The sequence below is a fragment of the Lotus japonicus genome, chromosome 3 (genome assembly GCF_012489685.1).
Source record: "Lotus japonicus ecotype B-129 chromosome 3, LjGifu_v1.2".
In the NCBI taxonomy this organism is placed as follows: domain Eukaryota; kingdom Viridiplantae; phylum Streptophyta; class Magnoliopsida; order Fabales; family Fabaceae; genus Lotus; species Lotus japonicus.
This window is the reverse complement of record NC_080043.1, coordinates 12320702-12342860: the sequence shown is the minus strand read 5'-3', so window position 1 is coordinate 12342860 and position 22159 is coordinate 12320702. Positions and strand designations below refer to the sequence as shown.

Sequence of the window (22159 nt, the reverse complement as noted above, 5' to 3'; positions counted from 1 at the left end):
TAAAATATTAGTATAAAGTTTGTTTATAAAATATATAAACAACATGATTATTTTTAAAGTTAAATTTAAGATGACTAATAAAAGTCATGTACTAATTTTATTAGTTTATATAACTCTCAAGGTGGTTTACCTAATATGGATTAACAAAAAAGACCATAACTTTTCACAGAAGGTCATAAATACTGGGAGGTGATTTCCCCTATTTGAAGAAGTCAACGGTGGCTTCCTATTCTCCACTCATTCTCAATGGAATCTAAGTAGCAGCATTGACTTCTTCACTCTTTCAACCTTGGTGGTCAGGATCAATCCCATGTGGTACCAGAGCTTCATGAACATCTTTCTTGTCTTCGCTATCAAGATGCCACAGCCGCCTCGCGGAGGCAAGAGGGAGGGATGGGAGGATGATAGTTGGAACAAAACCATCACCACAGAAGGCGACGGCGAAGCTGAGAAGCCACATTTTCCATGCAACAATTTATAACATATAAAACTAAATGGTCCAAAGTTGAACCAATTTGCTAGTGGTGCACATTAGGAGTCTCATAACTTTCTTTGGTGTATTATTCTTACTTAAATTTTTTTTGGTTACATTTCTTACCTAATATTTAACAATACCTTTTCTAATTAAAAAAGATAATAGAATATACGTTTTTAAGAGGAAGAAACAAAGGACCCTAAATTTATTGATTAAAGTTTCAATCAAGAAATAAATACAAAAACAAACGTGTAGCTCCTTGGTGGATTTTTTAATGAAATTATTGTACTTGCAATTTTAACGACCTTTGTTTTGGTGGGATCTACTCTTTTTCAAACTTCATGTTATCTCTATGGTCTTCTTCCCGTGATTTCCACTTTTTGGCAAAGGGAAATGACGTAAATTTAATTAAAAAAATTAAAATGAAGAGAAAAATGTTTGAGAAGTACCACTGATGACAGAAATGACGTAAATTTCCATAGACTGCTATAAAATGCCAATTGGATAATGCATGCGTTTTACTTTGCTCTTGCGTAGCTTTGGAAGTTGGAAGTTGGAACTTTATATTTGACCCAAAAAACAGTTGGAACTTTATAAGATTTGGAAAAAAGTTTAAAGATTGATAGAAAAATACTCTTTACTACTCACTAGTATCTATATTTTGTGATTTTGTGCTATTGCTCTTGAGCAAAATCAGTCCCACCATCTCCCAATTTCAAAAATCCTTAAAATACCCTTAACTTCAAAACATTTTCAAATGCTGAATGTAATAAAATGTGTAGCATAATTATAATTGCAGAATGTAAAAAAAATATTTGAGAGAAAAAGACAACATTGTGGTCAAAAATTCAAAATCAAAGCATTTTCCACGAAGAGGCAACTAGGGATATACACTCACCCAATTCTAGTTCTAAACTTCTAGATGGCATAAAAACCGCCAAAAGTCAATCTTGTTGACTTTTGTAACTAGCTTTCTACGTTTTCTAATAGCATCATTGTGGGGCAATGGTGATTTTGGCTTTTTATTATACAATTTTCAGATCCCTTTCTCATTGTTTTTGGTTTTTTTTCCATCTCTCACCGACACTTCACCCATAATTTTTATTTTCTTAAACGAGTTTAAGGTTTAAACTCCTTCAGTCCTTCGACAAATTGTGGGTTGTTTTTAAAATCGTTGTCCATTTCGTTGTTTTTTCCTTTCTCCTTCGATAGAACTGGGTATGGGCACTTTAGAGTTGTGTCTTTTAGTTAATTATTTTGGTATGGTTTGGGTAGTGCATGATTTGTTGTACAGTTTGAGGGTTGGTCTCGCATATATTATTTTGATGAAATAATGTTGTGTTTTAAAAAAAAATTCTTATTATAAACTAGAGTTAGAGTTGTGCGCTGCATGGTGTTGAAAATAATTTTATTTGGCCATTGGTTCCTCACTTAAGCGTTTTGCTCTTTACACTCTTTAAACTAATTATTTTAAAATCCATTTCAAAAAAAAATTATTTTAAAATCCTTTTTTTAGATAGAGATTGCAGCATGTTAATTAATAGTTTTTTTTTTGAAGCAGCAGCATGTTAATTAATAGTTAATACTTAATGATATAAAGATTATAAATTGAAGTATGCTACTTAAGCTAATATTGGAGTAATGCTCTTATAATTTAAGAGCTACACAGTATAATTGTTAAGCCACGAGTAGGGGTGTTAATGATTTGGTTAATTATAGAAACCGAGCTCAAATCAATCAATATCAATATACTCTAAGAAAAGAAACCCCTCCTGCAAAGGTCATATCACCACGTTCTCTAAAAAATCCCGCTTGAAACCATATGCTTCTGTCTTAATTTTAAAATTTTCAATTTGAATTTCAACTTCTCTATTTTCCCTCTTCCTCTCTCTCTGCCTCTCAAATTTTGGTTTTTTGTAGATCTGAAATTTGGAGACAACTAACAACTTTTTTGATAGTGGTGTAGCATCTTTACGTAAGCCACATGATCTTAGTCGTGCACTTTGTTTCATTTTCTGTTTATATAAGAGATGTAATTGTATTTTCCCCCTACTACTTCTCCTTCTAATTTTGGTTTTTGCACTGTTGTGGTTATTTTTAGTACTGGGATATGGAAACATTGCACTCCAAGTGCTCGACCAAAGTACTAACCAAAGGTGTTTTAGAGTTTGTGTTAGGTTAACCCATTGCTTAGATTAAGTACAATTCTGATTTCCTAATCAAAAGTACCATCTGAAGGCTTGAATTTGAAAGAGCCATGGGTAGTTTAATTAGGAGCCATATCTGAAGATCTTTGACCCTTAGATGGATATATTTGTGTAAGAGGAAAGTAAATAATGAAAGGTGTACCTTATACTACTATAATCCTCTTTTCTCTAAAATATATACTAAAACTCATATATTGCATATTATAATCTTTTAATTTACTGATAATTAAATTTCCTTTGAGAATAGTTATGGGTTTTGCTTCTGAAATCTGGAATGGCATGTTGGTTGTGCTCATCTTTCTAATTCCTCACTTATCTTCTGATCTATGTTGTTCAGGCCTCATGGTGAAAACTAATTGTTTATGCTCAATGCATTTTACAAGGCTAGCTTCACTACTTCTCCTTTTTATCTTCTCCATAGACTCCATGGGTAAGTCATTTTCTCTGTTGTCTTCTCTCTGTGATGAAACACCTAATTTGGATAATAACTATTTTTCCATGCTATTTTTTTTACCATAAAAACGTTATGATAATAACTGTGAATCCATTTTATTAGTTTCATGCATATACTCTGATGAATGAAAGTATATATTTCTTCTTTATTGTCTCTGTTACCAATGCATCATATGAGAAGGGAGGCCTAACTTTTCTTCTCCCATATGTTTATGTAAAATGGAAGAGATATTTGAAAAAAGTTATGGTTACGTTTCTGCATTATTTATTTACCTATCATGCACTGTTTGCTTACACTAAATTTTAAATATTGATTCCTTACTAATGTTCAAGATTTTTAACTATCATTGCTGACATAAATAAAATATTTTCTCTAGGCATTTTAAACTATTTACTGTCAAAATGGATTTTAATGGGCTGATTAATTTTCGGAAAAAGTTCTAATAGATTGTGTATTTGGACTTTGGTTCATCTTTATGACGCATGACTAATTTTAAGAACTCTTTAAACTTGCTTCTGCCAGACACAAATACGGGGTTTCTTTCAAAGAGCTAAGCCATATATGGTTATCAAACAAGTATGAGACCAAGACTTGAATTTTTTTATTGTTACCTTTTCTGAGTCAGTGCTTGCGACTCCTCAATGGAATGGTGCTATTTAAGAGACAAGGAAGTTCGATATAGTCGTACTAATTAGCCCTTTTAAGGAGGCAAGCAATGCACATTATAATTCAATAGCTGCAACTGATGCTGGTGGAATTGATCTTCGAATTCCATATCCAGATGAACCAGGTATGCAATATTCAGGTATTTATTTGTCATTAACTTTGTGCACATCAGAACTAATCAAATTTCTCCCACAGATTACAAGGAGAACTACTATTTTAATCCTATTGACAGTATATTCAAGGTCGGTGTTAGGATAACCTTAATTCGTATTGAATTAACTTCCCTTTGTTTTCTGGCTCTTTTTTATTATTGATGGTCATCGTGTAACATGTTTTTTTTTTGCAGATCAGGTTTGGAAGACTAAATTGGCTTCAATAGTAGGTGGTAAGAATATCCTATGATGATTGTTTACATTTTTTTCTTTTGGCTCATGTCTCAGAGGATAAGTACTCAAATCAATATTTAGAGTGATTGTATCAAGATTTCTATGAACTAAGATGATGATTCTAAAAACTCTTTTCTCACTCTTGACTTTGGCTTTGACAGTGCAACAAAACAAACTTAATAAGTTGTATTTTTCATATACAGTAGATGGATAAGTTTCTATTCTTATTATATCTTCAAGTTTATTCTGAATAGCTTTTAATGCTTCTTTTCTTATTATATTTTTCAAGTTTATTCTGCTTTGTAATTTATTGTGCTGAGCAATTTATTCTACTTTCAGCTAAAATATAGACTAATTTCTCTTTTTTTTTCTTCTGCTCGCTTTTTCCTCAAAGTTATCTTTGGATTTGTCATTTTCACGATAAGCCATTGTTTCTATCTTCTAATTTGTCAAATGTCAGCTTCAAAAAGAAGTCTCTATTGAGTAGAGTCTTATATAGATGACTATTTTTTGTTTATATTGTTCTTTATCCTTTAAGTTTCTATATAGTAGATAATGAATATAGTGCGACTATGTTCATATTACAATGTTGAAAGTACCTGAGATGCAATCTCTCGAAGTTTGTTTGAGGAAAACATGAAATAACAAATGCTACCACATTATGAGAATTGTCCGGGTGCTTTATCTCTGGCATTATGGTCACACATTTTCTTTCTTGATAGGGAAAGTTGGATTATATTTTCCAACTTTCTTGGATTATATTTTCCAACTTTCTTCTTTATTTGCAATAGGTGCTCTTTTAGCTTTTCCTAATAGCATTGCAAACACCATCTTTGAGTATAATAGGTTCATGCGCTTGCATTATGTTATATAGCAAGTGTTGCTGACTAATGTCAACTTTATGATGCTACATTTCTTATTATTTTAGTTATTTTGATTAGTGTTATACTACTCCGTTATAAGGATTCCACCATTTAACATTTTATCATACTGTTGATCTATTTGTGGAGATGATTATGGTTTCACTAGAATGTTTGATTGTGCTATGGCAGGAAAGACAGAGAGCATGTGGAAGAAGACTGTTAGGCATGATGAAGAAGATAATGACCTGCTATGGTAGAGCCATTAATAGGAGTAGATGTTCAATTCTTTAAGTACTACACTTATTTATGGAAAATATTGGCTCACTCCAAAGGATGCTTTCTATTTGATCATTATTAGTATACCTATAATTGGATTTCTTATGTTTGTTCTTAGTTGCCGTTATAATTTATTTTAATCTTACAATTTCATTTTCAGTTATTCTTAGAAATAACTGATTCAGAAGATGACTTGAGTTTAAAAAAATACTTCCATAGTTGTGTCAATATTGTCAAATAATGTGATTCTTATGTTTTTTATTATATTTTAAAATATAAAATTTCCTAACCAAATTCTCGAATAAACAAAGTATTTCTTAAAACATTTATTTCCTTGACTTATGTGTGATTAAAATATTATTTCTCAAAAAAAGGATAATTTTCTTAAGATATTTTTCAATGTTTAAGTAAATAATTTTATTCATCAGAAATATCTATGTTGAGTATAATAATAACATTTTAAAATGACTAAAATAATGAAATTTGATATTTTAGAGATTAGTGATATCTTCATTTATAAAGAGTTCATTTATAAAGAGTTCATTTATAACACTTTCAGAAAAAAAAGAGTTAATTTATATTAGTTTTATTAAAAATAGTTTATCAATATTTAAATAAATATTTTCATTATAAATTAAATAAGTTTTCTAAAACAAAAAATTATCTCAAAGTTTAAATAAATCATCGAGGCAAATATCTATGTTAACTAAAATAATATTTTTAAAAATTCTAACATAATTTATTTTTATATTATATAGAGATTGATATATTTCATTTATACAGAGTTAAACTACATTAACTTTTACTATAAAATTAATTTTTCAAAGTGTAAATATATAATTTCATTATAATATCAATTACGTTGGTTAACTAATAAATTATTTAAATAAATTAGTTTTCAAAGTTTAATAAACAATGTCATTAATCAACGGGGAAAATATCTATGCTATATTTTTTAAATCATTTCTTAGAGAATGAAATTTTATATTGTACAGTGATTAGTTATATCTTCATTTATAACAAGTTAATTTACATTAAATTTTATTATGAATTTTTTTTTCATGTTATAAATAAATAATTTCATTATCATTCTTTCTGAAAAAAAAATTCATTATAATTTAAATTATTTTATTTAACTATTACATTAGTTAAAAAATTACTTTTAATTGTTTAAATAAATTAATAAACGATTTCATTAATCTACGGAAAAATATCTATGCTAACGAAAATTATAATTTTTAAAATCCTTGCATAATAAGTTTCTATATTATATCGAGATTGATATATCTTCATTTAGACACAGTTAAACTACATTAAATTTTATTATAAAACTATTTTTGAAAACTGTATATATATAATTTCATTGTAATTTTAATTATGTTGGTTAACTAATAAATTATTTAAACAAATTATGTTTTTTAATTTTTCAATAGATAATTTCATTAATCAACGGGGAAAATATTTACGCTAACAAAAATGATATTTTTTAAAAATTTCTTACATAATGAATTTTTCATAGTATATAGTGATTAGTTATATCTTCATTTCTAAGAAGTTAATTTGCATTTACTTTCACTATCATTTAAATTATTTTGGTTAACTAATAAATTATTTTCGATGTTTAAATAAACAATTTCATTCATCTACGTGAATAATATCTATGCTAACAAAAATTATAATTTCAAAAATCCTTACATCCTAAATTATTATATTATATAGAGATTAATTATATCTTCACTTATACAATCTTAATTTACATTAACTTTTAATGTATAATTATTTGTCCTATGATTATACAAATAATTTCATTATCTTTTAAATTATATTCTTAACTATTAAATTATTTTTTGAATGTTTAAATAAATAATTTAATAAATCAACGGGGAAAATGTCTATGCTTACAAAAAATATTAATTTTTAAAAAAATCCTACATAGTAAATTTTTATATTCTATAGAGAGTAATTATGTAAAGAAACTAAAAAAAAAACACGTTATAAGTTTCTGATAAACATAAGCAAACCTGTACAACGCACTACAAAATAACTTCAAATATTATGTTACTTTTAAAATATATATATATATATATATATATATATATTGTAATTGCTTTATCTCAAAAAAATTAATTTATCTATAATTTGAAATATTTTTTAATATAAATTGTTTAGTAAAATTGATTGCGGTCCACCGACCGCGACCCGTGCAACAGCACGGGTAACTTACTAGTGACATGTAAAAAAGAATACGTATAGCATCTCATAGCATAGGCTAAAGTTATGGTTATAACTTATAAGTCAGAGACTCAAATATTATAGCATTAGAATACTAACATTCTTCATTACTTCGACTCTTCGAGTGGCTCTCCATAAACACCCAAATTTTGAAGTCTTTATTTGACTTCATCAACCCCATGCCTGTAGCAAAAAGATTAGTATAAGAAAACAATAAGTATATCTTATTCAGTTGGGAAGAGTAGGGAGTGGGCAGAGGGAAAGAGAGAATAATTTTTTTGAAAGTGGTCATATTAAGGGGCCATGGAGGTAACTTTACCAGTTTGAACCAAATTAAAAACTTTCGATGACACATCTTCAATCCACACAATATTGGAGAGGGAAAGAGAGAATATTAATGATATTTCCTTTTTTCCCAGAATTTGTATTACAATAAATAAATAAATTGTGGTCTAGAAGCTTAAAAAATCGTCGCAAAGAACCATCACAAGAAACTCCCTTCTATTTCAAGAGTTTGTAACCACTCGATATGGATACATTTAAGAATCAAACCATTATAAAAATAAATCAAACACTTTAAGAATCAAATTAAGGAAAGTCCGGCTAGAACCACACGTGGCTCCTTTGTGATAACTTATTCGAATAGATAACATGCACTATAGACAACAACTCTTCTTACTTCAACTCCCGGCTATTTCATCATGCATGTGTGTAGTAACCAAGTCATGTTAGCGCTAATTCTTCCCTTCCTTCTCTTCTCATTCCCCGAGTTTTGGCTCATCTTGAATACAAATTTTGGCGGTCCCAGGCCCTGAAACCCGTGGCTGGATTGAATCCTTCGCGATGGAAATACCCTCTTCCCCCAACCTACGGGGAGGCGCCTTCAGCTTCCTTCTTGTATCGGGTGAACATAAGGGAGTGGTAGGCTTAGTAGGGCTTGAACCTAGCTACAATATTACTGTTATGAGCAGTACGTTTCAACCTATTAAAATATAAGACCCTACGGATCTCTACATGCAATTCACTCACTTCGGGAAGAGTGGACATGTCATGATCGATCCACTTCCTACCGTAGTGCCCGGAGAACCAGGCTTGCTTCACTCGATACCATTCTACGACTACCGTTTTTGTCACTTAACTTCCCTGCCTCATGTCCACTCACTCTCCTTTTCGGACTTCAGGAGCACTGAGTAAAGGTAGGCACGAGGGCTGGAAGAAAAAGGGAATGAAAGAGGATCTCGATAACTTGATCTAAGCTTTGGCTGATGGCGACTATTCATTACCGAGTTGCGAGTTGTATACGTTGTTATTGAATCAAAACCGGTCTTGGAGGAAAGATCACATCTTCATAACAAAAGGTGTACACGTTCCTTGGCTCGTCACTCTTTTTCACATACACATGGGTAGGATTCCTTATCACGCCATGCATGAAGATATTTCAATTGATAGATAAGAGGCCCCCTAGGTCAGATCGATTAGATAAAATCGATGAACAATTAAATTGGATTGAATTTTTAGGTATTCGGTTCAAAATCAATCCAAACCGATGGAAACCAATGAAGATTGGTACGGATCAAGGTTTGAGAATTTAAAAACAGAAAAAACCGAACCGGTGATATATATATTTATTAATAAAATTTAAAAATAGGACACATATAATACTAATTTTAAGTGGATTGAAAACCCTAGTCGTGTTCCTTTTCTATACTCTTAGTATCCCTTACATAGGACACATATCACAATCCCTCCTCATCTCGGTTCCACAGCCCCCCACCATGCCTCCACTGACATCGTGGTTCCACCACCACACCTCCACATTGCGGTTCGACCATAGTGCAAGCCTCCACATCGAAGTTGTTGTTCCACCACCATGCCTCCAATTGTCGTTCAACCACCACATCGCAATTCCACCACCACGTCTGTCTATACCTGTTTATTTTTATATATTTGAAGTTGTTTTAAAAAAAAGTTGTGAAATCGATGAAACAAACCAATCCAAATCATTCATAATCCTGTTTCGTTCGGTTCCGTTTCAATTATTTCCACTAACAACCAAACCAATGAATTTTGATTGAATCAATTTCACCTAAAACTCGTCCAAACCAACTCGTGAAAACACCTCAAACAATGTTAACTTAATTTGATCCACGTGTAAAGTAAATGGACCTTTTATCCTTAAACACGCCACGTTAAAACTTGTAAGAAAAAAAGATTGAAACTTGACACCAGTGAGGACGAAATCTCATCTTAACTTCACTTCACGTTTCAACATTGCTGCATCTTCTTCAGTTTCGTAGAAATTTCCGCAAGAGTTACCCACCGATTTCGAAGGTTTGGATAGATGAGATCTTGAAATTCACATTTTCTCAGTATCCAAACGTGATTCATCGTTGATTTTTCTTCCTTTCTTGGTTTTGGTTTTGTGTGATTAGATGATGGAGGAAAGGACTCAATCGCGCTACGTCAAACTCACCAAAGATCAGCTCCCTGTTGAAGATATCAACCCTGGTGAACTCAATCAGCCAATTGAGGTTCCGCAGGTTCGGATTCCTAGCTTTCATTCTCACACATTGCTGTTTTTTTCATTGAATTTTGATTCATGGGTTTGCTTTGGTTTCTGGGTTTTTCTCTGATTTCTAGAATTCGCACAATTGATTGATTTTCTTGTGTATTAAGGATTAGGAAACCTTGTTCAACGGTTTTTGGGTGCTGTCTGAATCTTGTACATGAAATTCTAGTCTGTGAGTGGCCCAATGTTGTTTGTATTTGCCAATGTGGAGATGGTACATTTCGATTTTATCCAATGGCAACATGGGTTTAGGTAGCATTTTAACAAAATTAAGTTTATGGTACTGATTTGATTTTTATGCATAAAATTCTTTGACATTGAGGCCTAGATAAAGCAATGTGTGACCTGTATTAAGTTTTGCTGAAATTTAATTTGATGATTATGGTCTGGATTTGGGTGGTGTAATTGAATTGCGCTATATTATAATTTGTAAAAGATCTTGAGGCTTGGTGTTGTTATGTTAGTATTTGGTTAGAGAATGTTCAATTGGATGTTTGTAACAAGATGGTAACTTGAAGTCTGAAGTGAATGGGCATAGTTTATGCTTCATTGTACATTTGACTTGCATGTGATTTCTTGTATTTCAAATCATTGATTTTGAGACTTTGTTGGGTCTTGGGTTGCTCTGTTCAAATAAACTGGTTCTCTCAATGGATTTTGCATATCACACTGCTGACTACTCAGTACTCACTGCACAGTACTGTTTAAATCACTGGTTTTATAGTTATTATGCATAAAGGATGGTTCTCTATATCCATGCTGGTACCATGAAAATGGAAGAGGCAAAAGGCGGGAAATCTAATATCCGCTATACAATCCAGATTATATGAATATTTTCACATAGTTCTAATGTTACACCTCTTTTTCCCCCCTGCTTGAATAAATAGTAAGGGGAAGAAAGGTTCTTTTAATATATCTTTTTTTTTTTTGTGTGAAGATGTCTTATCCTCTTTCTCTGTTAACCTATTCAATAATATTTCTTTCTCTATAAAGTAGAATGGGAAGGCATGGGATTATAAAGACCACATTTTTATATAGGCTGATGAGCTTTTCTATGTAACTTATAATATAGTAAATAACAAGCTTTTAAAATACAAAGCAAAGCAGTTTGCACTCATGTCCCCCTCAAATTGGATTCAACCAAAAGTAGAACTTGTGGGGGACTGAGAGGTAATGGTTCCCCTTACATTCCCCTCCCTTTTATAAAATTATATACTTCCAAACAGAGGTAATTAACTAATTATTCCTTTTAAATCCCTTCACCTTCAATCCCCCTAATTATGCCTCTTCCAAACGCTCTAATAGTTTATAGATTATAACCTATCAGAATTATAGTATGTCTTTCCATTCTGACAAGAATAGTTCAAAATAAATTGTTCTTGAGTTGCACAATGAAGAACTATAGCAAGAAAACAGTAAGCCTCATCCCCCTAGGTGGGTTCAATCTCAAGCCCAGAATACAAGGTTGTCTTCAATAGTGGCAGCCAACACTCAACTATACCAGATCTTTTATGACATTGTGATTTGTGAGAGAAAGCAAAATCACATTCTCGAAAGTTGTGCTTGTGGGTCTTTTGGGTGATTGTTTATATAAGTTGGTACACAGCTAATTGCTTATGGTTTTTAATACTTTACAGTTGGCTGTTCACAAGTGCATGGAATGTGGGCAGCCATTACCCGAAAGCTATGCACCTCCTGCTGATGAACCTTGGATGACTGGGATCTTTGGATGTGCTGAAGATAGGGAAAACTGTAAGTTATCAAATTATACTAAAGTCGGGATGTTATCTGTTACCTATATTGGACTAGTCAATTAAGTTTAGGGTTAAAAGTAATTTAACTTCATATGTTTTCTTTGAGCAATAATCTTTAGTCCTTACCTTAAAAAATCTTCATATTTTATATGTTGAATTATGATTGGACCATGCAGTACACTGGAACACAGGATCTATTTGTATGGCTTTATAAGCAGTATTTACTGTTGCAAACTTGCATTGGCTAAGCAGAAAATTGCTTGCTTTTTATACCATTCCACCTTAATTGCAGGCTTGACAGGATTATTTTGTCCTTGTGTATTATTTGGGCGTAATGTGGAAAGCTTGAATGAAGATACTCCTTGGACTGGGCCATGTGTCTGTCATGCCATTTTTATTGAGGGTGGAATTGCTCTGGCAACTGCAACTGCAATCTTTCATGGTCTCATTGACCCTGGGACGTCATTTCTCATTTTTGAGGGTTTATTTTTTACTTGGTGGATGTGTGGCATTTACACTGGTCAGGTTCGGCAATCTTTACAGAAGAAATATCACTTAAAGGTATGTTTTGAATTTCTTTCGACTTGGACTGGTAGTCACTTTGAAGAATCAATTTGTTTTTAAAATATTCCTGCGCAGATAAGTTGCTTCTGATTATTGCAGATGAGTAATGTAACATCTATTAGATGTTAAAAAACAACATCCCTTTTGTAGGAGTCAATTCTATTATCAAGCCTTGCCTCTATTTTCTTAAGTGAACAAAATTATGATGACATGACATTTTTTACTGGAAAAAACGATTATGATCTGCTTAATTAGAAAACAAACAAAGATGCACCTGCTGGCCTGTAATTTAACCATGAAATCCTTATCAATTCCCTGTATGGACATGATTCTTGATTTCTAGTAAAGTTCCAAACAAGTTTGTAAGAAGAGGGCCATTCTTTGGTAGAGGTTATTTCCCTTAAAAGGATTAGGGATTTGGGTTCTAAGTTCTAACGCTAACATGGGTCATGGGGGGGAGAATCCTACATAATTCAAGGTTACCACGAGGCCATAATTAATAGCTACTTTAAGAGCATTTGTTTTAGTGCATGTTTGGAAATCCTTCTATAATTGATTCTGACATCTGAAGTCAAAATCAATTACGGGCAGAAACTTCTATCTATGAGTAACTTCTGAGTGTTAAAATTGATTATGAGGAAAGAAAAACTGATTCAAAGTTCAAACATGCGTTTACTTGTGTTTCCTTGCACATCTAGTTGCACAAGATTTTGATAATTATTTCCTTTAGCCTTTTTCATTTCCCTGGACATAAATCTTATCTTGCTTGAAGATTGCCTCATTCTTTTGATGTCTCCAGAACTCGCCTTGCGATCCATGTTGTGTACACTGCTGCATGCACTGGTGTGCCTTGTGTCAAGAGCACAGGGAGATGAAGGGACGTCTCTCTGAAAGTGTTGTCTCAGAAATGACCCTTGTAAATGCTCCTCCTGTTCAAGAGATGAAGTCTACTGATGACAAGGAAAGTCCTGAAGCCTCTTCTACTAACAACAATCACCATACTGATATGGAAATGCAAGCTCTATAGATAATATGAAAAAGAATGACATGTATTATTGAATTATGTTCTTTTGAGATATATCGACCTTTGGGCAGAGTTCCCTATGTTACATTAGACATGTAGACCATAGATCACATTTAGACATCTCTCTTCTACATTTAGGTGGCAAATTATACTGAATCCTTTTTTTTTCTCTTATCCGTTGGCCTATCTATTCTGTCTTCTGATTGTGTTATTTTCATTTAGTTTTCAACAAATTTTATAATTGCCAATAATAAATGAAACAATGATGTGCCTTTCAATATGAGTGTAACCTTTTCTTAAAAATATTTGAATGTAAAAGATGACTACTAGATAACCTTTTTTTTTAATCAAAATTGAATGTAATTATCCAAGATAACATTCCCATTCGAAGTCAGTTCATTTGAATCTCATTATTCATCAATTATATACTACACTTTTTGAAGAAAAAAAAAACAATTCATTCTATCTCACACTTTTGCTTCTTCTCTTCCTTCCTCTTCCTTTTTTGATCTTTTATTCACCCATCAACCATAGACTACACTTTTTGCCAAAAACAATACATTATATCTCACACTTTTGCTTCTTCTCTTCCTTCCTCTTCCTTTTTTGATCTTTTATTGCAGAATGGATTATGTGCAGCAGATATTCTCCGCAGCACGAGTTCTGATACATTCACACTCTAAACTTTCTCCACCTCATTTTCACACAATTTTGTTCCTATCTGTTTTCAATTTTGTGATAGTTGATGGTACCATATATCCCTCCCTTCATCCTATCTCATCTGTTTCATTGTCTGATCTCCTCTTGACATTTCTGAGCCTCCTACGACATTGTCGTAAGCCACAACCACATGATCAATATGTGGAAATAACAATTGACAAGTACACTCGCAGGGTTTTGCATTTTTATTGTTTCCTTTGAAAGGATTGTTATTTTTCATTATTTGCTTACTTTGTTAGCGTTGTGCTTTGTCCTTAATCGAGATGACTTATTTCTCGACTCCTTAATTCAACAAAACTTTTGCTTCCGAAAAAACATTCATTTGAGGAGAAAATATTTTCAAAACATTTTAAAATCACAACATCTAATCAAAAGTCTAAAAAAGGCATAGGAGAATATTGTCCAATTCGTTTGTTTCCCCCTTCTCATATTTGTTTGACCAAAAGCTTCATTAATTATATTTGAAGTGTCAGCTGAAGATAGAACATAATATATTTTCTCAAGCCATGCAAATCTATCTTCAAATTAAAAAGGAAAAAGATACAAAGAACTTTTAACTTGCATGCTGGTTCGTCATGTGTTAGTCATCCATTAGCTACTAGCGTAACAACTAAAAATGAGCAAGGCACGTTATCATTGCTTTTTTAGTATAAATACAAATATAAAAAATATGACTGTCACTGAAAATAAAAATAGAGGTTTACTCATTACAAAATTGTTGCACTACTAAGTACATGCACCCTTATATACTATTGTCAGAAAATATTGATTTGTTGAACACATGCAATGTGAATTCTTCAAATACACAAATGAGCATTGTTGCAAGGATAGTGGCCGGTATTCTAATATGTTTGTTTGGTTCTGCAATTGTGAGCCTCATAATCTCTTTGAGGAGAAGCTATAAAGTGTAATTTGTGGAGTTATTGTGCTTTAGAATATATCTCCGCCATCAATCCAAACACATTATTAGTATTCGTCCTCGTTTGGATAAGATGCACTTGAATATTTTTCTCATTCTCCTACAATTAAGGATATTAAATTGAGATTAGTATCTATTAGAAAAAATTACATAATTACTTTGAGCATGAAACTTAAACAAATAATTGAACTTCTATATATAATTGTATCATTCTATGAGTAATTGTACTTCAAAAAATTACACATCACGTCACTAAAAGAATAACAAGAGTGAAAATTAGAGTTAGATACATTATTACATGAAGGGTAAAAAGTGGCTATTAGAGCTATTACACTATCAAGGTCAAGGTAATGTCCAGAATTCACATTGGAAGAGTAGAGAATTGGTTCACCAATCAATGACTGATGTGATGGAAAAGTAACTTGCATGCACTAATTACTGTGTAATTGTAAAAAAATTGCAAGTGTATCCGTTAGGATGTCTAAAAAGGGTTGAATCGAACTGAATTCAAGCAAACCGACATGTTTTCTTTTTATCGAAAGGGCTAATTCAGTTCGGCTGAGGGTTTGATTGGTCTAATTTTATGAGTTCATTGAAATTGATCTATCGGTGTCAGATTGGGTTGTAGCCCGATCAAACCAACCGAAGAAAAATATTACGAAAAAACTAGCCCAACCCAGTTCTTATTGAGGGATAGTTAAAAAAAAAAGCCTATCAAATTTAACCTACGTACCAACTATAGTCACTCATTTTCTCATTTAATCAACTTAACCTAGTAGACTAGTGGCACAACCTCTTCTTTCTCTCTCAGGTCCGAACAAATAGTATGATAAGAAAAAAAGATAAATGTGGAAATGAAGATTGCAAGACTCACCAATAAAGTAGCAATAATGGGAACAAGCCCCAAAAGTTCCTGTAAATACTCTTCTTCTTGTTTTGAGGTTGTGGCTAGTTCAGTAACTTGATAAAGAATCCTCTCAACCTGCTGAAATTACATAAATCTTAATAATTATCATGTTTAATAAGAATAATATTAAAGTGCATCTTATAATTCATATCTTTGAAACTAAAGTAACTATTTAGTTATAATTTATTAAATTAAATGGACTATAGTTTTGATGATTTGATGCATGTGATGAATGGGGTTAATTAATTGGTATTTTTGTGGTAAAAAACCTGTGTCTGGTATTTCGTGATCAACGACTCAATATTTTCCATGACTTCAATTGCTGAGCTCAAAGCTTCAAAAAGAGACTCTGGATCTGCCTGTAAAGAGAATCGAATTGGAAGAAAAGTGTTAGCAAAGATGAATTATATTGAATATAAAATAGTAGTTACCTAAATAAATAAAAAGAATTTTTTTTTTCATTGAAAAAATATAAATTACACCCTTAAGGATTGATCCTTGGACTTCCCTCCCAACTCATATATTCACCGACTCCTTTTATTATTTAGAGGGCCAACACGTAATTGTTGAATTATATTTATAAATTATTTTAATTATTTGCTTTAGATAACTACTATTGTAATTGAAAGGAAACAAATGTACCTTGACACCGTGAGTTAAAGGCAATGCGGAGGACAATGCTGACAACTTCCTTGTTAATCTGCCTATTGATTCTTGATTTCTTCTGTCCAATTTTGCCCATTCAGTAAGAAGGGAAAGTTGTCCATTCAGAATATGATAAAGTTTGATCCTATGTTTGACTTTTTGCAATTCAGTTCTCTTTTGTATAATGATCTTCCTTAGCATGAGGTTTCTAAGCCATACCGAAAACAAACGTATCTGAAATCACAAAAAGAAAAATTAATTAGAAGAGAAAGTCGCGCAGATAGAGAAGTTAGGTACCAAACTACCAATAATAGAAATTTCTTAATTAATTGACAATAGAAAATGACAATTAAATATAAAAATACAAGTTTATGAAATTCTATTTTGAGAAAAGTAAAATTTTAATATATTGATAATTAAAAAATAGAGAAAATAGGAGATGCACTGACAGTGTAAACTTGTTTTACACATGCACCCAATTGATTTCCGCCACATCAGCAATTTATTAATTTACTAATTAAAATTAAAAAGATTTGTAACTACTTAGTCTTATGTGGCATAATGTGATTGAACGTCAGTGTAAAACTTCTTTACACTGACAGTGCATATCCATTAATCTCTAAAAAATAACTTGATCTGACACAAAAACCTTTATGAAGGAAAAAAATTAAAGAAAACTTTCTCCATAAGTTGCATATTGTAAATAAATTGTAGCACATAAGGTATAAGGTGCATAAATAATGTTAAATGTTAGTTGTAAAATAATACCTAGGTCATATATGGATTAATAAGTTTTTTACGAGTATGTTTGGTTTTCAATTGGGTGAATGTGAAAGCGCATTCAACCCAACAAGTGCATTCTATTGGCTGAATGTGCATTAAAAATCATGATCTCAAATTGGAATGCTTCAAACGGATTTTCTAACTGAAAACCAAACAAACACTACATATTTCATCAAACTAAAAATACACGAGAACATAGAAATAGCATATACCTCGGCTACATTCTTGACATTAGCCATGGCAACCTCACCCCTAGCATTAATAAATCTCCACTGCAAAAGTCTGTTATGCAAAATCCTGAATTGGTGGTACATTTCTTCTTGCAGGGATGTCACTTTCCTTTGCTTGAAGTACTTCAAGACTTTACTAACAGGACCACTACCAACACCACCTCCGCCACCACCACTTCCGTTCGCAATGGCTTTAGCCGGAGGATCAGAACCGAACGGAGGGGGCCTCCCGGGTGAAAGGGCCCACGCTGAAGGCGACTTCATTGCCGACGTAGCCTTCCTTGAAGCTCTAGGGGTATCATGATCAGGACTAACCCCACGTTGCAAAAACTTACCAAAACCATCGTTATTCGTCTTCTCTTGGAACTTACTGATGTTGATGTTGCCTTCGTTGTTGTTGGTTCTTGATTTCGATGTTGATTTTGAACGGTGGACGATGTTGGTGAATCTTTCACTAGAGCTGAACCTTTGTGAATTTCTTCTCTCTGGGGTGGTTATAGCTGCAAGGCCAGTCCCGCTTCGGCTGCGGACAAGCATGGGCGAGGGCGACGGTGGCGCTACCGTGAGTTGGCCGCGGCCGGAAAGAGTGCGGGCAGATTTCTCCATGGATAATAATTTTGTGTATGGTTTGGTTTATACAATCTTTTGTGTTGAACTAAAAATAAGTGACAAATGTGGAAAATCTTATAACACTCAAAGAAAATGGTAATGCTAATGTATTAAAAACTGATCAATATCGATCTTGCTCAAACTGGATTATATGTACTTCATGGTTGTAGAGTTAGAAGTTGAAAGCACGTTGGATGGATACTTAGAAATTAAAGTTGAATACTTGTCCCCACACATCATGGAAAAATGCTTGCACGTATATGCAGCATGTTGAACGGGAAGGGTCTCGTCTTATTATTCGAAGGGCCGTAATAATAAATAAACATATTCAAACAAACTTTTTCTAAAGTTCTGAATAAATTAGGTGGGGTTGGTAGTAGTTTTTTTAATCCAATACAAATATAATATATGGTGGACTTAAATTTTCTAACACTTTTTTTTTCCAAGGTTGAGTCAACTTTGAAGGTGATCGATGAAGAGATTGAGGGAAATGGAGAAGAGGGATAAAGGGGAATCACAGAAGCTGAATTGCTCCAGAAGAGGCCGGGGGTGTTTTTACCAAAAATTTGAATTCGGGTTAAGGTTAATCCTAATTTTGAAGCATGGAACTAAGGGTCATATCGTAGCCTCTTGGTGAACGTCTCGGGGCAGAGATGAAGCTGGTAGCAGTGTGCGAAGAAGAATGCTAGGAAGCTAGGTACTTAAGCATTTTGAGGAAAGCTAGGTTCGAGTGAGAGTTTGTTCGATTACTTGCGGGTTTCGAGATGGAGTTAACACTTAGGTTGTGTTTGGATGGGAGAATATTTGAGGGGAATGTAATTTTAGAGGGTATTTCAAATCCCTTCAATTAAAATACCTTGTTTGGATATCTAATCTGGAGAATTCTCAAATTACTAGTAATTAAATGAGGTATTTTACTCAATAGGATTTAGGGTAATTGAAATCACCTCAAAATATGAGGAATTTCAAATTCTTCATCTCTCCCTCAACCCTATCTAAATTCAGTAAAAAAAATTAATCTCGGCAAATTTCATAGAGGCATGCACAGAGAAGCAATCAAGGCAAATCGAGACACTTGATTCGAAAACATGCAAAATTTGGGGCTCAAGGCGACAACTAGAACCTTCCACATCCAGCACCCACGATCTAGAGGCTTCACGTGCCAAATCGCCACATGATCATGATGACGGAGCAATTACCAGAATGTGGGTGTGTGAGGATAAAGTCTAGGCGGGAAAAAGGAATTTGAAGTGTAGTTCGAAGAAGGGCATGTCATGTTGAGAAAATGACTTAGATTTGTCGTTTATATTAGTTTTAATCTAGTCCGTATGATTAGTTTAGTTGATGTAAATCCCAGTACTATAAATTCGTCAATGTAATTTGGAAAAAGGGGTGGACACCAGCATACTAACACTCTAACTGCCCACATGCCGATCACACGAACAAGAGGCTATATGAGTTAATGTATCAAAGTCTCATCCACATTTTCCCTTTTCTTTTATTTAATTAATGAAGTTTCCTATTTATTTACTTGCTCATATACTTTTCTTTATTTTTTTCATTATTTTCAAGCTTTCTTTAAGTGTTTTCATTTATTTTCATGCACATTTACGTTTAGTTCTTTTATTTTCACATTTTAAATCGTTCTTCAAGTTTGCGTTCGAAACCCAAGTCTCTTGGTTCACCAAAACCTTGATTTACTGAGTTATCACATGATAACTTAGCTTTTATCACTGGAAACCTTGCGAACTAGAGTATTGGTTCATCTAAACCTCGATTCACCAGGTTACCAGGGAATAATTTGGTTATTTTCAATTTTTCCCTAAGTTAAGAATATTTTTGAAAGTCTAGGACCCATAGGCCCCTCGAATAAAATTATGGCAATAACTCTCAATTCTTCAAAGACAGCGGATGGATGAGAGCAACCATGAAATGGTTCACGCCCTCACGCAACAAATAGAGACGGTGTTCAATTCATTGATTCGAAAGACGAACATCAACTTTGAACTCCTAGTCTGACAGATTATGAGAATCCCCCAATGTACTCAGAGCACCCCCATATGACCCAATCGTGCAACAGATAGGTGATGTTGGGGCAAGACAAAATTCGTTTCGAGAAGACCATTTCGAACAACCCTAGAGAAATGTTGGAGCAGATCCTATAACCTTTGTGCTATTTGTGATTAATGTGCAATTATTTTTCTGTGTGATGATTAAATTGGTTTTGAATTATTGGAATGATGAACTTGCCACAAACATGTAAACAAGGTTTTCAAAAAGTTCAAATTTCACACCAAAAAAATCAAATATAATCTTAATAAAAATGTACAGTGAGAATGATAATGAGGAAATGACCCAAAGTTAATAATGTAGTCTTCGTGGGAATGATAATTTGTACAATTTAATAACACTATGCACTTACAGTCACATTAGCCAGAGCACAACACTCAAGTTTTTTCCGATATCCCCCATGAAGGGAAGGGGCTCCTCCTCTCTCATGGGGCTTTTCTCGTCTCCCCTGTCCTCCATAGGGTTCTTTCTTCTTATATTTCCTTTCCTTGCCTTCATTGTCACATCTTCTCTTCTTATTCTTCTTTTTCTCTCCATCGCCACTTCCATCAACATCGTCGTCATCTGCTTTGAACTGTCACAATCATTGTTATCAGCTCATATTTAAATTATGTGCAGGTGACTAGCTCTTTCTTCTGGACAGAAGACATTTTTTTTTTGTCGATGTTAAGATTAACACTCATAGGGTCGCCCAACAACACTTAAGGCGTGTTTGGTATGTTGTATAAGATACAATAATATAAGCTTATACATTACATTATGAGTTTATCCGTTATTTAGTGTTAACATTGTAGTTTACAGGCTTAGCCATCAACTCACTCTTATACATCAAAATGATGAATTATTTAATACAACATATAGAAGATGGATAAGGTCTGATAAAATTATGACGCATAAGCTACTTGAAATAATTTAATCCATTGTCACAACCATCACCACCACCACTGCCCTGCACCACCATCCTCCACCACTGTCGTTGCCACCATTAACATCGTCACCGCCACCACCACCCACCACCAATACGACCCTTCGACACTGCTACAACCATCACCGCCTACAACACTGTCACCACCACTAATGCCACCGCCACCACCAACACCAACTCCACCACCTCCTTCACCACCGCCATCACCACTACCACGAACCACCACTGTCGTCATCGCCGCTACCACTCATTCCTCATTCTTGGGATATTAGTGAAGATTGTCCATTAAGGATATTTCTCACCTCCACCCTTCTCCATTGCAACCGCCATTGTCGCCACTGCTCTACAACACTAACACCACCGTCATCGCCACCACAACCACCATCAACTCCACCAGCCCCTCACAATCACCACCACCACCATCGCAACTACCATCACCACTCCACCGTCACCATCCACCACCATCACCACGGTCACTGTCGCTGCCCTTACTACCGCCACAACTACCACTTTCTATTGCCGCCACCACTACTGCCATCTCTACCACCACCCCAATCATCACCACCACTATCCACCGCCTCTGCCTCTGTCGCATCCCACACCAGTTTTGATCTTCGAACTCCACCAGAGTTTTCACCATCGATTCGATCAATACCTCCATTCTTCAAAATCGCTCTTCATTGTGAGCTTTGTCCAACGCTCAATTCTACTTTTCCTCTTCCCAATCATGAATCAACACTGCGACTCCACCCGATCGATTCACGCCTCCTTTCTCGTTCTCTTGACCATAAACGATTTGATACCACAACTCATAAACGATTTGATACCACAACTCCTGGATGAAGCTCTGATACGAATTGATAGATTCAAGCAAGAATGAA

At 33.6% G+C, this 22159-nt stretch overlaps 2 protein-coding genes and 1 long non-coding RNA gene across 5 annotated transcripts; 2 read left to right on the top strand and 1 right to left on the bottom strand.

Moving 5' to 3' along the window:
• Positions 1-2217: 2217 nt before the first annotated feature.
• Positions 2218-5432, top strand: LOC130748486 (uncharacterized). 2 transcript variants are annotated; one of them, XR_009022705.1, is made up of 6 exons: positions 2218-2450; positions 3020-3112; positions 3762-3926; positions 3998-4044; positions 4149-4187; positions 5241-5432. It is a non-coding gene; the product is annotated as an uncharacterized LOC130748486 (long non-coding RNA). The 2 variants fall into 2 exon arrangements; XR_009022704.1 differs by having other exon boundaries at positions 2219-2450; positions 3659-3926.
• A 4316-nt stretch (positions 5433-9748) lies between these two features.
• LOC130749455 (cell number regulator 6-like) lies at positions 9749-13748 on the top strand. Its single transcript, XM_057602814.1, has 5 exons — positions 9749-9890; positions 9992-10099; positions 11766-11880; positions 12175-12443; positions 13246-13748. The coding sequence occupies exons 2-5, from the start codon at positions 9992-9994 to the stop codon at positions 13471-13473; spliced, it is 720 nt and encodes a 239-aa protein (XP_057458797.1). The 5' UTR covers positions 9749-9890; the 3' UTR covers positions 13474-13748.
• Positions 13749-14707: 959 nt separating this feature from the next.
• On the bottom strand, positions 14708-18389 carry LOC130748249 (QWRF motif-containing protein 7). Of its 2 annotated transcripts, none has more exons than XM_057601434.1 (5): positions 17657-18389; positions 16659-16895; positions 16286-16375; positions 15984-16091; positions 14708-15209 (listed from the first exon to the last, which is right to left on the bottom strand). In XM_057601434.1, exons 1-5 carry the CDS (start codon positions 18278-18280, stop codon positions 15111-15113), a joined length of 1158 nt encoding a protein of 385 aa, XP_057457417.1. In that variant the 5' UTR covers positions 18281-18389; the 3' UTR covers positions 14708-15110. The 2 variants fall into 2 exon arrangements, with proteins under 2 accessions (XP_057457417.1, XP_057457416.1); XM_057601433.1 differs by having other exon boundaries at positions 14710-15209; positions 15984-16094.
• Between the last annotated feature and the right edge of the window lie 3770 nt (positions 18390-22159).